This window comes from Liolophura sinensis, chromosome 6 (genome assembly GCF_032854445.1).
Source record: "Liolophura sinensis isolate JHLJ2023 chromosome 6, CUHK_Ljap_v2, whole genome shotgun sequence".
In the NCBI taxonomy this organism is placed as follows: domain Eukaryota; kingdom Metazoa; phylum Mollusca; class Polyplacophora; order Chitonida; family Chitonidae; genus Liolophura; species Liolophura sinensis.
Genome location: NC_088300.1, coordinates 28659116 through 28677215, shown reverse-complemented (window position 1 = coordinate 28677215; position 18100 = coordinate 28659116). Strand labels below are relative to the sequence as shown.

Genomic DNA, 18100 nt, shown 5'->3' with positions numbered 1-18100 from the left:
TGAATATATATTTCCCCAGCTGGCTGTAGCTGTATGTAGTAAGGGGTTCTCTGTATCGAGCTCTATGTAGTTTCTACAGTATGTACATATAAATGGATTCTTGGGGTCACGTGTCAGCATTGATAAATGGCTGACATACTGCTTATAATAAATCCCGAGATTTTGTCCCCTGATAATTTACTTCATTAAAACCAACATATATTTGTGCAGACGTCGTGTATGTAAGGCCCAGTTTTTGTCCAATTTAGCTGTTTTTGGATGTGTTAAGATCCTGGTGTTGTTCAGTAAACACCTTGGTGTAACAGGAAATCTTTTGTCATGCCCATTATTGAATTAATATACATGTACATGCAACCGCAGGGTAAGGAGTGGCATAACGTTTTTTTTTTTTCTTTTACTGACCATATATTACTCACTGTTATTCTTACATGTACATTTAGGACTACAGCAGAATGTTAACCAATATGATAGTGACTAGAGGCAGTGTTGTGTGTAATATTGTAACCACTGTGCCAAAATGATGTCTTCAAACTGGTTTGCTCACTTGCACTGCTTTCACCTGGCATTAAACAGCTTTACATACACCCTGGTAGTTAATCATAGAAGTCATAAATTAACAATTTATTTATTCTGTGTATATGTATTAAACTTGTTTTTGTGTTTTTTTTCTTACTTTATGATTAAAGGCTATTATCCAGAACTGATAATTGCATGTACATTTTATCATTGCTGAAAACAGATGTATATATGTTTTTTAAATCCATGTACCTGTTTCTGAGATGTATATATTATTATCTTCTGTGCACCTTTATTTGACTTAAGGATATATTTATTTTAACACAACAAGATTTATTTTTACTACTTCTGTTGCATCGTCAAACAAAATTGAAATGTTATAATATATATATATCGGTAGGATTATATGAATAGGATTCCTGTTACTTTGAAGAAGATATTATGTAACATGGTCTGCGAAAATATGTGATTTGTCCTCATATTTCATTCGTACAAAAATAAGAAATTAGGAAGTCTAATGAATGCATGCTTAAAGTTATACGTGTATTTACATTCCTATTTCAGAAATTACATATTTTGATACGTGGTGATTTTTAAAAGATAAAAGATGCTGTGATCTTCATACTTAGCTAAATTTCATAACTCTTCAATTTGGTGTCACTGAATATCATCAGAAGAACCAGGTAGACATATGTGTATGTCTGCAAATATAACTGCACTTGAGCTGTATTTGAAATTTCATAGACATCAATATCTACATGTTATTGTAGGCCTTACAGTTTGATTGTATTAAATCCCGATGATCTGAAGTTGATGATGTTATTGGATTGTGATGAGCTGTATGAGAGCGAGTTAACATTTCAGTCATCTGCTGGGAGTGGTTATCAGGGTTGTTCAAAGTTTGATTGATCTGACCCCCTGTACTCAGTTAGCCTCCATGTACAAGTATATAGGGGGTTATGGCAGGCTGCAGGCTGTGTACTGGCTCAGTCCACTCTAGGCACATTCACAAGCAAGCAGCTTGGCAAATTGATTAATACCTTATCCCATGGCAGGCAAAAATAACCCAACCACAGCCTGGCCATTCAAATATATCTGTGGAATATCCGATGCTGCATGTTCACACAACTTTGCCACGTATATGTAACTAACCTTATTGTATCCATTTTGGGATAGAGGTTGTCTTGTGCTAAAAGAGGAGATCTCCTGCACTCTAACACTCTAACTGGCTCATGGCCAGCCAACATTGTTGCATTTGTGGAATAATCACATTTCATTACACACACTTAATAGTTATGTCTTCATATTACATGGCATAAATACATTGTTTAGTTGAGGAGCAGTGATATATGTTGTAAAACAAGTTTGTCTTTCTCATTTGCAGTATGCTCAGGATAAAATGTATTTTTTATTTTTTTAAGAAATACATAGAGCTGTGTACAGTTGTTAGCAAGGTGGAGTATTTTTAGATTAATTATACCTTTAAACATGTTTATGCCATATGCATACTCACTGAGCTAAGAGAATGGAGGGGGGAAAAAAGCAGAAAACAAGCTTATCCGCTAGGCTTAATTAGGCCCAGCACAAAGATCCGTTTAAAATGATAGATCTTTGAGTGCTCTTACATTTCTTCAAATATAAATGTATATGTATCTGTAACAGGTGTATAAAAATGTGTGAAGGAATATGATTTTGTATCTCTAGCACTTAACTACATGTATAATACCAACATGTTATAAGTGTATACAGTATCACTGCATAAGCCATAGGCAGTGGTGTTCACTGACCTATTTCTATAGCACTATCTACAGGCTGTGGCTATTAACATAACACAGAACCATGTTCCTTTTTCTGGGTGATCACATCCTCTCAAAATGTCAACATGAACATAAATATGTTATTTCATTTATCTTTTGCTACAGTTCTGGACCAACTTAAAAAAAAATATGGATAATTATACATGTCAGAACAGTTTTATAGTCACTTTGTTTAGATGTGATTTAACAGTTTAACATTCAAAGGATTTTAATTATTTTCCATATGAGAAAGAGAAGGATATAGTGAATTTAACAATATGCATACCATGTATATGTACATCCTGGTGATCTAACAAGTGGCTGTTGGTGGAAATGTCTGTGTTAGACTGATCTCTGATCTCTAACCTTCAGCAGGAGCACTAGGGATATTTTTAGGCTGAATATGTGCATGAGCACCAGCACATAACAAGTACGCTGTGCAGATCTTATGGGGAAACTTCCTGGGAATTGATAGAGATTACATTAATACACCATATCTAAGCATATCTGCATTTCTTGCCAACTTGCTTGTACTTTGCTGGAATTATTCCTTTATTTTTTATAATTCTGTTTTTTAATATTATTAATACAGATATCAAGTATCAATTCTTTAAGGATTTGAGTCAACTCTTGAGCAAAACTTAAATGTACTTTGAAACATAAAACTGTACATGTATGTACATAAATATTTATTTTATGTGTCCCATATATTAAGTGAGCTACCCAGTGGATGTTTTTTTTTTTTGTTTTTTTTTTGTATATGTGGTACACTGAGCACTTGTGAATTGGGTGCCTTTTGCACATGCACTTCTAGACACTACCAGTACCATGGTACATACCATTGTACATGTACATACTTGAAAAATGTTTACATGTCCTGATATACACCTTCATATATTACTGCAGTAGACAATGCATTACTTTGCGTTAAAAAATGTACATAATTGATTCTCTAGAGTACATATATATTTTACATGTATAGGTACACTTATATCTACATATATACATACAGGTCCTAAATGTGTAATGAAGCAAAACAGTTATTGTTGTGACAGAAATGAATTCATGCAGACATTTTGTTATGATACTATTGCCCACAAACACAAATAGAGTGTAAGTGTTGTAAGAGGACGGTTGTATGATCATACAAACTAATCAGATGTAAATAGGTACATGTACATGTATTTATTTAAGCCCTATGAAATAGCTTTCCACAATAAAGGTCAAGTGGTATAATGTAACCAGAAGAACAAGCATACAGTCATTAAATTCTGAAACCTTTATGATGTTAGGGTTTTAGTGTGTTAGGTGAAGACTCAATCTCCTGCTAACTAACAGATGACTTTACTGATATACAGTACATTTCTGGAATATATGCTGTACATTATACCCTTTGTGAGTCACCCAACATCAGCACTTTGAAGCCCATGCGCATAAAATACATGTATATTGTCCTACTAGTGTGAAAAGTATAATTCCTCATGTTTTTAGATTTCAAAATGTACAAAACAACTTCTTATTATATTATATTATTATTATTATTATAGGTTGACAAATTATATGATGCTTACATGGTAATGTGACTTTGGTCTCTCTTCATTTATATAGGATTTATTTTTCTTTGTTTTGTTGTCGTTATAGATGGTGGGCCTACTGACTCCACCCAAGTCACCATTCTGAGCTACCCGCGCTACTGTCGGTATAGAGCAGTGATGAAACGACTGGAAAAGTGTGAGGACCAGTGGTTACGGAATGCCCTTGTTTGTGCAATTGGAGGATTTACTGTAAAAAATAGCAACTCTCGTGTGGTGTTCTGTCGAGATACTTTTGATGATCCAGAGCTGGACAATTTAGAGATTCGATGTGATCATTTGGGTATGTTGATATATAGTGTAATTAGCGATATTATGTATTGATTAAAATGTCTTCCTTCTGTGTCATTACCTGAATTAATTATGTGACATTACACCTTACTCGTGCATCCTGCATTTGAATTCTTTACACGTAATAAACTTTAGGTATTTGTTTCATTTTACTGAGGGTGAAAGGGTGTTTGATGACCATTAGGTTTTGTTGTTTTTTATTTAATTCCATCATATGCCTGCATTGTTGGAATTTTTTTTTACATGGTGTCAGGAGCAGGGCTTTTTTAATGGATCTGCTTAGTTTAAGTATACCTCACATGTAAACTTGCATTCTGGAAAAAAAAATTTGAATTAGCTGTAGAAGATAAGAAAAAAATAATGTTTTTTTTTTGGCTTAGTAAAGGTCAGATGATACAGCATACATTTAAATAAATCCACCCCATGCTATAAACATTTCTCAGTGGTTTGAATAGTGGAATTATTGCTTAGGTACTGATTAAAAAATTATGCATGAATTAAATTTTACGTTTTGCAGCACCAAATTTGAAAGGTCGTCCTAGGAAGAAACGTGTATTATCAAAGAAAGAATCGTCACAAGATTCTGACAGCTGTGAATCTAACGGTGACCTGTTTGTCCCACCAAGTGGCTGCAGGAGTAAACCATCACCTGTAAGTTTTTATACACATAACCTTTTAATGACTTTTCATCAGATGCAGGTTGAAGCCCTGCCTGGGACAGGGGATTTGTAGATTGTCCCGCTGTCACAGCCTTCGTGAAAACAAACGGTCAGTGATGCTCTTGGGGCTCATGATCGTCACAGTTTGTCACACAACTTGCCAAAGGTTGATGGTTTTTCATGGGCACTCACTTTCCTAAAACTGACAGCGGCCTCTTTCAAGTGGAAAACTTGAATATATGTTGAAAACAATAATCAGATAAACAAATAAATTCATATGGCTTTTACACTTAGTATTTGTATGGTATTGTTACTTGCAGCTGTATGAGTCAGTAACTCTGTTGGTCGTTTAGTCAAAATTTTAGCGTCCTGTCTTTTAACATAAGGCATTGATTTATTAAAGGTCCTGAATGGAAGACCAGGTAGATTTTCTAGAGATGTTCAACTTTTCTGAATATGTGAGATGTTTCACCTTTTCTGAATGTGCTTTGTTCAGCCATAAAACCATCTCCTGAATATCAATTTTTTTTTTTTGCTTTTTATATTCCAGGTGCAGTTTATGCATCTTTTTAATTTGATTTTGGAGATTTCAGGGCTGTAACAAAACTATAATTTTATTTGTCTACATAGAGTAATGCCATCAGAATATGCTTGAATATAAATGTACATCTTGAAAACAACTACGAATAGCACTAATTTCATGTTGTCTTTCTCAAGTTGAATGTTAGAACACGGAAGGACAGCCATAAGAATGGTGCATTACTCACTGATAAGAAGGACATAACAAAAGAGGAAGAAGCTTTCCTTCAGTCCCTGCACAAGTACATGAGAAGTAGGAAAACCCCCATAGAGAGGATTCCATCTTTGGGCTTTAAACAAAGTGAGTTTTTCAACATACCTCAACATATCTAGGTTACATCATGTAACTAAACACTTACTTACAGCTGATTTGACTTTTGTCTCAAATGCATGTATTTAGGGCACTTCTCACCTGGTTTCCTGTGTGGAATTGTCCATGCATACTTACATGCATACACACACCTCTTATTTGCACATGTTTGTTTGTAGAAATGGTGTGTTTCTAGGTTTTTTTTATATAAACCATATTTCTTCTAATTTTTAGGACATATCTGAATTGCATTTCACTCCCAGATTTTTGGAAAAGTAAAGATATGAACATGTTGTTCATTGGATGGACTAACCCTGTGATAAAAAAGAAACTTTTAAAGAGATAAAATATGATGAAATATTCTTGTTATGCTTACATGTATATTGACTAGAAAAAGCAGACCAGGTGCCCCAGTAATTGTAAGAATTAGCTAAAGATAAAGATTTAGTAGTGACTTGGCTCTGTTTTTTCAGAAGTGCTCTCATAGTGACCTGGTCCAAGGGTTACAAAGCAATTGCAATGACCTGGTTCCAGTTTCAAAAAGCACTCATAGTACCTTGTCATGTTTCACGAAGTGCATAGTTGCATTAAGAGTACCAATATGCCACTTTCACTGCAGGCGCTTTGTAAAATCTGTTCATAATCATGTTTCCAAATGATAATGATTGCAATAAAAACATGCTGTGAAATAGTTTCTGTGAAAGTTCCTCTCCAAAGCATGTGAACAGTGATTAGGTTTGACCATTGGATATTAAACTTCATGTGAGATAAATATGAAATTGCTTTATTCTGAAATATGTATTGTAAAGTTCACACAAAAGCAAATTCTATGTGTACAAAATGTAGTGATATATTATTCTATGTATTCTGTGATTACTGTTCTATGTATCTATTATATGAAGATGTACACAGTTTGGTTTGTCTTATGGAGTATGATTAGTTTATTTGCTTGAAGGATTACTTTCAAAATACTATATATACAGTTTGTTATTGATTCATGGAGGGCAACAAGAAATATTGAAAGACAATATTTGTGTGCATAGGAACTTAGTTTATATATTTTGCTCTGCATCTGTGATGTTTATTAGGTGTATAAATCCAAATCAGAACAATGGATAAGTTAAATCCTTTCATATTTTTGTGTGAAGCTTAAGAATATATTCATGTTATGATATTTTTTTTTTTTTTTTTTTTTTTGATAGTGTTTGACGCTGTACTCAAGAATATTTCACTTATACGACGGCGGCCAGCATTATGGTGGGTGGAAACCGGGCACAGCCCGGGGGAAACCCACGACCATCTGCAGGTTGCTGGCAGACCTTCCCACTTACGGCCGGAGAGGAAGCCAGCATGAGCTGGACTTGAACTCACAGCGACCACATTGGTGAGAGGCTCCTGGGTCATTACGCTGCGCTAGCGCGCTAACCGACTAAGCATGTTATGATATGAATTTATATGTGTTTCTATATAGGGACACACATATATACATATGCAAATAGTTTGTTCTTGAAAATATGCATTTCAGGAACCTAGTGTTGGATGAAAGAATTGTGCTGGTTAATGATTCACTAAAATTTATCATGTTAGTCATTGATTTCACAAGTTTATGTTCTTTGTTTATTGCAGTTGACATATATGTGTTTTACACGTATGCTCAGAAATTGGGAGGCTATGATCAGGTGGGTGTTTTTTGTTGTGTTAAGTAACATTTAATTTTTCTGTGCCATGGAGATGCATTCATTTTGTTATTCTGTGATTACTGGATGTTCTTATAAGGACCCAGCAATCTGTTTGACTCACTGAGACTGCCTGTGCAGATTGTGGTTCTAGGTAAGCTGCAGTTTTGACATTAAACCCTAAGCAAAACAAACATTGGACATAAATGTCACTTCAGTAATGAACATTCATTGATCTCACACTTAGTGTATTCAACACCTCTAAAATTATGAAAATAGATTAACAGTGTGGAGCCTTTCCCACATAAAGTGAGATGTATGGACCTCAGCTATGTTTCTTTGAGTCCATTTCCAGACCTGTAAAAACACTCTTGCAAAGTTTATGTGTGCACCCCTGACCTATTACAGATACGAAGTGCATAGATTGGAAGCCAGATGCCCAGGGCTCAATTTGCACATGTAAATCGTTGAACTAACATTTAGGACTCCGAACTCCACTATTGAGTATAAATTATTTTTACTTATTTTTCAGGGCCTTTAGTAACTTGATTTATGTTATTTTGTGTGTACCTATCTTGAAAATATCATCTCTGATTTTTTTGTGGGTTTCTATTCCTTTTTTTTTTTTTTTTTTTTTTTTCGCTGTTTCTTGTTTTATTCTTAGCTCTTAGATATGTGCCACTGGCAATATTGAACTTCTTGTTGACATGTAGAGACATAGATTCTTTCTATACATGATATTTGAAAACCTATCAGCATTTGGTTGGAAGTTAAGCTGCACGGGACAGCTGTTATATGAAAGTTTTCAAGCTGAGATTAACATATGTAGGATTTTAGTTATATAAAGTTTCTTACGTTGGTGAACACAAAAATTGCTTCGGGCATTCATGGCATAATGTGCATTTTTATGATGTTTTACCGATCACCGTGTCTTGCCTCGACCAGAGGAGTGGAGGAGTTCTCTCCCCTAGGTGCAACTCCATTTGGAGAATCTACTGTTGTTATTTTCTCCGTTCACTTATTTTGTTCACCAAACAATAGATATTGTTAGTTTAATGATTCCTTCAGTAGTAGAATATTGTATGGTATTTTTAAATCTTTCCTTGTGCTGACATTGGAGTCAATGTTTGATATGGTGAGTATGGTTGCGTTGGCAGTTTGTTTATCATCTGAAGTATCTTTCTTCGTTTCTTTTTATACTCAGTTTATACTCAGTCACTTGTCGCATGTGTTCAGGGTATTTTCAGACCTGTTGTATTTTTGTCAGCGAGATTACTCTTGTGTGCCATTGATTTTTTTCAGTGAAGCTTACACTGTTGTGATTGCAGTTCTAGTTTCAGTCCTTGTGTATAGTTTGGACCACTGTTTCGAACATATTTGTGTGACAATGTCAGATTATTGAATGTATATGTAATTTACAGAAATCACATTCTAATACCAGCTCGAAAACTAAGCGTATTGATTAGTCAGGATTTATTTGAAATTCCAAACACGTTGGAATAATTAATGTAGTAATGTAATTGATAGGATCGGTTGTTGAATGTGAAAAGGACAGTATTAAGACTGTATTAACTTAACTAGATGAATTTTGTTATTTTTTTGAGAATTATTTTTCTTGTTTTTTCTGAATTATTTATTTTTAAATTTTTTATTGGACTTTTTTGTCATAGGTGAACATAATTAGTCAATTTAGTCTTTCATTTATCATATGTTTAATACTATTCTATATTTCATCATACTTAAAAAGCATCATGTTTTTTTGGTTTGGTGTGGTGGGTTGGAGAGGCGGGAGGGGGGGGGGCATTACTATGGATAGAAATGTTTGTAATGTAACAAATTGTGTTACGGCTGTCATATCTGAGTTGGAATGGACATGATCTTGATAATGTATTCACTTACAAGTATTCTTTCTGACAGATAACCCAAAAGAGGCTGTGGAAACATTTGTACGATCAGCTAGGTGGTAACCCTGGGAGTACTAGTGCTGCCACCTGTACCAGGAGACATTATGAAAGGTACAATCAAAAAGCCAGAATTAGCCTACACATCCTTAAGCAACAGATTCAGGAAGTTTTCCTTTGTCTTTGTCTTTCTCAGTCTTGTAAATTGTACGTTTAGTACATCTAGTTGCTAACCATAAACATTTACATCTGATTGGCATCAATGTATGAGGATTTTTATATACATAATTGAATGAAAAGTTTTCATTCATTCAGTTATTATTCCATCTTGTACTCTGGACAAGTTAACAATGTAACCTAATTTTATAACCAGTCGGTATTCTAAATTAAATCTTTTTTTATTTTTTTCTAAATCATTTTGTGAAAGGAACTTTGCACTCTAACCTCATCGCGTTACTTGGATGTCTGGATTTTTTCTTCCCCAGTGGGGTGTAGTTAACACCTGCTTACCCACATGATTGTGTTGATTGTATTGTATTGTATTGTGTGAATCTGTTTATGTCTTATATGCTATAGATATATACCAATTGTTGGACATCATAATTGACAGGCTGTTGCTGCCTTATGAGCGACACAAGAACGGTGAAGAGGATGAGCTTCTTACAAAATCCTCATCTGTGAACTCAGCGTCTGGCAAAAATGAAAACCATGAAGGGGACACGAAAACTGTCAAGACTGATCCAGACAGTCAGGAAAACCACAAGCACAAGAAGGTTAGTCCATGCTCCTAAATGAGATAGGATTCAGTTGCCAGCATTAGGAATACTCATTGCTATCTTAGTGTGATCTGATGGCAAACAACGAGTGATAAATAAAGCTCATTACTTACCTGCCATTGACCCTGCATATTGACGATATCATAGCTTTAAACTCAGGATATTCAGTTCCATTATTTAAGATCTATTTTTTCTTGAAGTACATGTAAAATAAATTCAGTAGGCTGCCACTGAATTATCTCCTTGTCACATGACAGTAGGTATGCCATAGGTGGGATATTTTTTTGTTGTGCGTGAGAGTGCTTGAAATGGGGCATTGTTTAGTGAATCACACAGACCATGGGTTCTGTCAAAAAAATCCAGGCAACAGAATGTAGAAAAAGCATTATGTCACCCATGGAAAATGTTCGGAATGTCAAGAGATCTTTGATGAACTCAGTGTTTTTCAGCTCACATAGAATCAGTGTACCCTCATTGTTCTTATTTTTTAGACAGAAGTTGTGCTGAAAGCAAAGAACAACATTTCTTTCCAAATTATTTGAAAATAAAAGATATGAATGTTCAATACACTAATCTTGTGGAAAAAGAAACTCCATGTACCTGTAAATATTCCTGCTACAATTACATTTTTATTGGCTAAAAAGAGCAGACCATGTTTCTCAAAATTAGAAGACTTCGCACAGTTCACGGAAGCTGTCTTGTATTTTATTAGTGTTTCAGAAAATTTGTAAATTTCCTAAAAAGAGCACAAAAAGTATATTGCAAATCAATTTTATACAAACCTAAATTTGGTGTACATGTTAAGTTTGCCCAAAGTGGTCACATTGTTGGAAAGCTGCATGCTAACAGATCAGAGAACTTTAATAATTATTCTTCTCCAATGGTTATGAGACAGATTGACCGTGTTACTGATAAAAATTGTCTGTTTTATGCTGCATTACATATTTAAAAGATGTCGACCCAGTGAAGAATGTCTTGAGTTGAAGAATTTTGGCCCAAAGCATGTGTGGCACATTTTATTTCATTAACGTGACAGTACATGTACAAAGTTGTAATTGTGCAGTACATTAATCGAGTTTCATTGTGTAATTTGCAGATTTGCGAATGTGGAACATTTCATTTCAATAACGTGACAGTACATGTACAAAGTTGTAATTATGCAGTATGTTAATCGGGTTTCATTGTGTAATGTGCAGATTTGCACATGTGGAACATTTCATTTCAATAACGTGACAGTACATGTACAAAGTTGTAATTGTGCAGGACGTTAATCGGGTTCATGATTTGCAAATGTGGAACATTTCATTTCAATAACGTGACAGTACATGTACAAAGTTGTAATTGTGCAGGACGTTAATCGGGTTTCATTGTGTAATTTGCAGATTTGCACAAGTGGAACATTTCATTTCAATAACGTGACAGTACATGTACAAAGTTGTAATTGTGCAGGACGTTAATCGGGTTTCATGATTTGCAAATGTGGAACATTTCATTTCAATAACGTGACAGTACATGTACAAAGTTGTAATTGTGCAGGACGTTAATCGGGTTTCATTGTGTAATGTGCAGATCAAACAAACTGGAACGAGCCGTGGATCTCCTGTCAGCGAGCACCAGAGTCTTTCCCTGACCCCCTCAGGTTGGAGACAGTGTCAGACCAGTGCTGACAGAACAGTCTGTAAACAGGAAACCAGAAGGGCAGAACTCCATGAAGATTCACTCCAGAAATGAACAATCATCATATAGTGAACATGGAGGTGATGTCTCCAGAGATGACAGACCCAAAGCACAGGTCATCAGAAATAGGTCAAAAGTCAGTATCCTTAGCCCTATAACATCCCAAAAGGGCCATTCACCATTCATCATCGCAGTACCATGCTCCTATTATACACCACCCGTATCAGAAAAGCCCTTCCTTACAGTCGCCCCCTCATCTTCACCCTGTCCACTCAGCAATCCTTGGCTTCCCCACCTCACAGTTTGGTAGGCCTTTATCAGTACACCCCCACCAGGTGTGACAAACAAGCTCATCCCTAAAAATGAGACATACAGTAAGCATATAGCCGGCAGTGGACTGAAAACCTGGGGACAGATCTGTCAATCAGAAAGCACACTTCCCAGCCACAGGCCGTCTGTCATACAGCACACACAGAAAATTAAACCTGCTCATCAGAACTCACCTGGCCCCAAGGCAGCTGCTCACAGTATAGACCAAAGATTGTCTGGCCCCCACCCTGCCACCAGCCCACCGCCCCCCAGACAAGCTCTTCCTGCTCACTCTAACCATCTGAAGCGCTCCTACCCGCCTTATTTGGATCCTGCAGGTCTGGGTCAACCCATACATCACATATCACCATACCATTACACTCCACAACAGAACAGTCAGCCACTACACTCCACCATGAAAAGGCCTAGACTTCAGGACCCAAGCAGTCCTCACTATTACCTGGCACAGATGAGGACCCTAGCTGGTGACTATGTTGGCAAGGTCAGGGCTTCAGCGGCCTCAGATACAAGGTTAACACAACCTAAACCATCTCACCAGCCAGCCATACCCAGACACAACCCTATAGATGAGCAGCCTACAGATCTCAGTCTGAAGAAGAAACCGAATTCAGATGTGCTGGACATGTCAAAAACCAGGAATTCCACACCAACAAGAGATATTCCTCCCCATGTCTATCATTTGTCACCGTCAGAGAGTCATCAACGGCCTTTGTCACGAACCATGCCTTCATCTAGCTCCTCCCCAAAGCCGGCAGTGGTCAAGCGAGTGGATAGAGCGTCGTCTTGTTCTCCTCTAGCTGTCAACAGGCAGGTATCTCCTGTTCCTAGCAGAGGTCAGAAAACGGAGCTGGATAAACTACCTTCTGCTCATACAATGGTAAGATACATGTACAGCAGATACACAGCTGACAAATTTTTAGTAATACTCAAAAGATGATTTCAAGCTGACAAAACACTGTTGTTACCTGTTTTAAGCAAACATATTGGTTTGTGAAGTTTCGTTGTAACTGTGTAGTGTAACTCTTCAACATTTTCGCATGTTTGCAAGGTGTCAGTCATACTCTGATGGCATTATTCTATGTACACTGATAAAATGATGCTTTTTGTGAATAAATGATCATTTATGATCATTTATTTATTTTTTTGTGAAGACCTGAAATTGGCCAATCCAACCTATGTAGCACAAGGTTGGGGAATTGGGGCAGAATTGAGGCTTTGCCACACGAGGCAAAAGTTCAAATTCGGCCGTGGACACAGAGTTTGTGTCCAAGTGTCACTGTTCACTGTGTCACTGTTCATGGGGTTTTGAGTGTTGGTTGGAAGCAGTTAAATGTTCATGGAATACCACAGCTTCCACCAATATGTCTGCAAGTCTTCACATTTTCAAAAATTTAAGGTTTACCTTAGGCAATCCGGCTTACTCGTCTAAAAGGGACAGCCATCGTTTGAGTGAAATAAATTGTAATATTGGGATATAATGATGTCAGGAAATTAAGTATGTATTCTCATAGTGTAATGCCTATCTGAATGATATGTGAATTTGACCTGGAATTTTATAAGAAATCTCAAGAATATTTTTTGTTTGCAGAGCCCAGACCTAGCAATGGCCGCAAAGACATTCCCGTTGTCATCAGATGCAAGTCACATGCTGCATCCAGCGTTCCCACATTCTTACCTCAGCCCATCTATTGTGCCTCAAAGAATCTTACACATCTCTCCCCAACAGCATGTCCACAGCATGTACGAGGCTCAGATGAGGGCGAATGTAGCACAGGCAGCTGCATACGATGAGATGGTGAAGCTGAATATGTCCCATATCCAAGGCTCCCCATCCCCCTCAGCACACACCAGCCAGGGTGCATACTCACACAGCAGAACTGCAAGCCCCAGACACACCTACCCCAAGTAACACTGTAGAGTGAGGATCATGTCCTCATGGAGACAATCTGCCAGAAGACTTTATGCCATTCTGTGCCTTTCAAACAATGCACGATGGAAGTAGCTAGCACATTCATTCTACATTTATCTTTGTATTCATCGCTGCTGGCAGATACTTCATGGATGATCTGTTGAATCTTGCCTATTTTGCATTTGATGAGGAAAAACTCTACAAGAGTGCAGGCCATTGTCTGACTTTTTGACTTGAAATATATGCATGTGTAGTATACAGTGTTTTATCTACTGGTTTCATGCTAGCAATTGTCATTTATGATACTAACATTGCAGATTTTGTAATACATGTACTTCTGGGCATTGTGTAACATGCTGAAAATGTGAGCGAGAGTATATATACAACATATGTGTTGTTTTACAGAGGTAGTGCTTCATGCTGCATTTTTAATGATCCATGTCATCTATCACATTGTTATTATATTTTGCATCGTTCACATGTGATCAAATGATTTTTATAAAAGCAACTGGAACAGATGTTTACATGCTCATAAATTGTATTTTTGAGCCATCACATTTTTATTAAACTTTCTTATCAATGATTCTATTGCTGATGTTTATATGACATCGCCACATTTACAATATTCAACACAGAGATGATACAAATCCGTCCGTCAAGTTACACTTCTCTCATTACATTCATTGATCAAATGCAGAAAACTCACTGTCTCGGCACAATAATGTCTCTGGACATTTGCAGTGCTCACTTTTGAAGTCCTGCCAAATTTGTTACATGTATTTAGGTGTTTTTCATATATATACATTTTGTTAGTATTAAGTACACGTAATCCGCTTTGGACAAGTCGGCTTTGGTTGAACTGAATACTTTGTCAAATGTATTTCATTCACTTTCTTGGATGTAACCTGAATTAATGAACGAGAAGAAACAAAAAGCACCAACTGGGTTTCTGATCTCAAGGAATTCACATTATGTCCTGAAACTCAGTTCAAATAAAAACTTCCTTTAAATTTATACATTGAAAGAAGAATTAAAACAATAGTCGTCATTTTAAAACTTCAGATTTATGAATTTAGATCCAGAAAATAACCTGGATACACAAATTTGGGTTATGTGACAAGTATTAAGTCACACATTTTGTCTTCAGCTCTGTGGTTTTACAGTTCTCTGTGTGTGAGACAGGTAATGTTATACTTTATATATGGAGGTGCTGTGATCATGTATTGTCACACATGTTGAAGCATGTTTATTTACTATATGATACATGATGATTTGCTTAGGAAAATATTCTTTGACTATGCAATCTTACTGTATTTAAACATGTTCTTTTAAAACGTCAGAATAAGATCATCATCTTTTTTATAGAAGACAATGAATATGGCCATGTTTTAATATTTTTTCAAATCATACTTGAAAGTTGACCGTATTAGAAGTGTGTTACAATTCTCTGTTCCAAACAGACACACATGCTATCGCAGTACAGTTTTCTGCTGGGTTATCTATGTTATTACGCAGTTAGGATATGTATGAAAGAGTGAATTTAAGGAAATGCACTCAAATTTTAATGCCTATAAATGCTGTGCATTGAATGGGAAAGGCAAGATTTGTGTTCAGCAATACATGATGAATTGTATTCTTGCAGTGGCATGCATTTGTTAAGTGTGTCTCACCTATATATCATTTCCAGGAACTCATAAAAGATATGTGTCTTTCCATCAGTATGTTTGTGGTACAAAGTTACATGATGGTTTTCAGTTAATGTAAATATTAGTTCACAGTAATAGTAAAGTGTGAGAGGTAATTTTTGTTTGTTTATAGGCTCGTCTGGAAAGCTAATGCTTGTAAGAACATCTATGATGGACACATACATTGAGAGCCTTGTAGCATTCCAAAACATGGTTGAGGTCAAAATCAAGTGTGACTATTGGCCCATTCTCACGATGCGATTTGTAGTACCAGCTTGTTGCATTCGACTTGAACTGTTCAACAAAAATTGCATATAACATGGTCAGATGCAACTTGTCCCGGATATCACGTTTTTTTTCGTTCAGTTCCGTTGATAAGGTCTGGCATTTTTGTGAGCATGTTTGTCACGATGAGTTGTTTACTGTAATTTTACATGATGTGTAATTTCATAGTAGATCTTGAGCAATAGTAAGCAGTAAATTGCTGGGTTTCAGTGAGCGGTACACCATCTTGCTTTTCCCGTAACAAGCATTTGTTTCTGCTTCTTCGGACATGGTTGTTGACAAGCTTTGATTGGTAACACATAGGGGCATAACTTATGGTGGAAAAAATTGAAACGATTTGATTGGATAGCGCAAGCATTTTGTATCTCTGTTTCCTTCGACTAGCTGACAACTTGTTGAATGTAACACATGTCAAAATGATTCAGGTCTTCTGACGGTTTGACTCGGTTGTATGCGTCAAGTCGGTACTACAAATTGCACAGTGAGAACAGGCCTTATACTTTTCACCCATCTATATGTATATCATTTGATTTTGAACCTACCCTTTCGAATCTACCAGTTACCTGCTGTTGTACCATGAGTTATTTTGCATCAGTCGAGTGTATTTTGTTAATATCCTATGTTCACTTTTTGCATCAGCGTAGTCTTATTTTTTTTTTCCCTCTGGTCAAAGAAAACCATTTTTTAGTATTAATGGGGAACTCCTAAAATTTCCTCCTACCCTTTAACAAAGTGGTCCAAAGCAACATACTTTTGCTCTTTCCTGGGCCACGTTCCACAAACCATTCAAAGGTTAAAAAGTTGATTGTAATTCACCATGGTGATGCATGTTAAAGTCATATGTTGCAGTGGTAGTTTCAGTAACCTTAGTCCACATCACCTTAATGGAACAGGGCCTAGTTGTGTGTCACAGTATTTAGTGTATTTGTCCTCATAAAACAGTTAGATAGTACACATGCACTTTAATACGGCAGAATACCAGGTGTTTGTGCGATTAGGGCCTGTCAGTGGATCTCATTTTATTAGGTAAATCTTGGATGAAATACAAATATGTTATGGAATGCTAATGTGACTAAAACCATCAGTATGATAAGTTATTTGCCTGAACATTCACAAACTAAAATGTAATTGTGGCAGCAAAAGGGAAGTTGAAGAAATGGTTTTGCCAGATGTATTTGTGGATCAACGGGATACTGGCAGAAGTCTGAAGTGGGACGTATTAGGTCATTTCAGTGAGGCTGAACATTCCACTGCAGTGTCAACAGTGTAAGAGGAAAATCTGCTGGTACCCCATTAAGCTTCTTAAGTCAAGATGATCAAAAAAACAGTCAGCAGAATGACAGAAGACCTGTGTGGTAATCAATTGTGTAATTGTTTCTTATAGTTAAGGCATTGGTTCCTCAGCAAATGAATGCCTGAATGAGATTGATGCACAATGTTGATTTTTTTTTATTATTATATATAGATTGTTACTTAAAACTGATGTGGAAGGTTGAAGAAAAATTGTTGTTTTACATGATAATTTTATGTGGATAGTTCACCAACATGGCTTGGCGTTATAAATCACTTTATATACAAATGTACAGTGAATTCTATATGGAGTGAGTTACATGTAAAATAGATAACATGATGGTATTTTGCCGGAGAGAGAGAGAGGGAGAGAGAGTGCGTTTTATGTTATGTAGTAGTGGATTGTAATAAATTGAATCATTGCTGTTTGTTGATCTTATTCAGAAGTTTATCTCTATCATCGTTTATCTACACCTTTAAATCGTCATTATCTTTCACATGTAGGTAGTTTAAGGTTGGCTAATACCCCACATAATCGTACACAGTTTTATACTTCTTTCCCTAGTGCAATATGAGACCAGTTGTAGTATCTGCCAGCTCTGTAGTTTTCCATGTGTGTACGTAATATACCATTAACCTGGCATCCATAATATTAACTTGTATACTTCAGGTATGCAGTATGTGTACATTGTAATATAGACCAACTTATGCTAAAGCCATCTATAAAAGTGCATTATGGATAAAGTGCTGTATTTGTTTTCATTTTCTTTTTTCAGCTTTGAATTTGGTGATCATTGACTGGATACCCTAAATGATTTAAAATTTTGC

General features: G+C 36.2%; 2 protein-coding genes across 5 annotated transcripts in view; both read left to right on the top strand.

Annotated features, from left to right (window-relative positions):
• Window positions 1-12089, top strand: part of LOC135467967 (AT-rich interactive domain-containing protein 5B-like) — a 22714-nt gene extending 10625 nt beyond the window's left edge. The window contains exons 4-11 of one of the 4 annotated variants that reach the window (XM_064745925.1): window positions 3954-4187; window positions 4713-4846; window positions 5572-5734; window positions 7370-7422; window positions 8540-8554; window positions 9337-9434; window positions 9931-10093; window positions 11666-12089. In XM_064745925.1, coding sequence (XP_064601995.1) covers window positions 3954-4187; window positions 4713-4846; window positions 5572-5734; window positions 7370-7422; window positions 8540-8554; window positions 9337-9434; window positions 9931-10093; window positions 11666-11827 — 1022 coding nt within the window. In that variant the 3' untranslated portion in view covers window positions 11828-12089. Of the gene's footprint in view, window positions 1-3953; window positions 4188-4712; window positions 4847-5571; window positions 5735-7369; window positions 7423-8530; window positions 8555-9336; window positions 9435-9930; window positions 10094-11665 lie in introns of all 4 variants that reach the window. The other 3 variants (XM_064745924.1, XM_064745927.1, XM_064745926.1) reach the window with 3 other exon arrangements.
• LOC135467071 (bromodomain-containing protein 4-like) lies at window positions 11848-18100 on the top strand. The gene is made up of 3 exons (XM_064744831.1): window positions 11848-11913; window positions 12084-12980; window positions 13692-18100. The coding sequence occupies exons 1-3, from the start codon at window positions 11848-11850 to the stop codon at window positions 14010-14012; spliced, it is 1284 nt and encodes a 427-aa protein (XP_064600901.1). The 3' UTR covers window positions 14013-18100.

Excerpts from the sequence above, each read along its gene's own strand:
- LOC135467071 (XM_064744831.1), top strand. The coding sequence starts at position 11,848 with ATGGAGGTGATGTCTCCAGAGATGACAGACCCAAAGCACAGGTCATCA. Across the intron at positions 11,914-12,083 it reads CAGAAATAGGTCAAAAGTCA|GCCTTTATCAGTACACCCCC; the intron begins GTATCCTTAGCC and ends ACAGTTTGGTAG. Across the intron at positions 12,981-13,691 it reads TACCTTCTGCTCATACAATG|AGCCCAGACCTAGCAATGGC; the intron begins GTAAGATACATG and ends TTTTGTTTGCAG.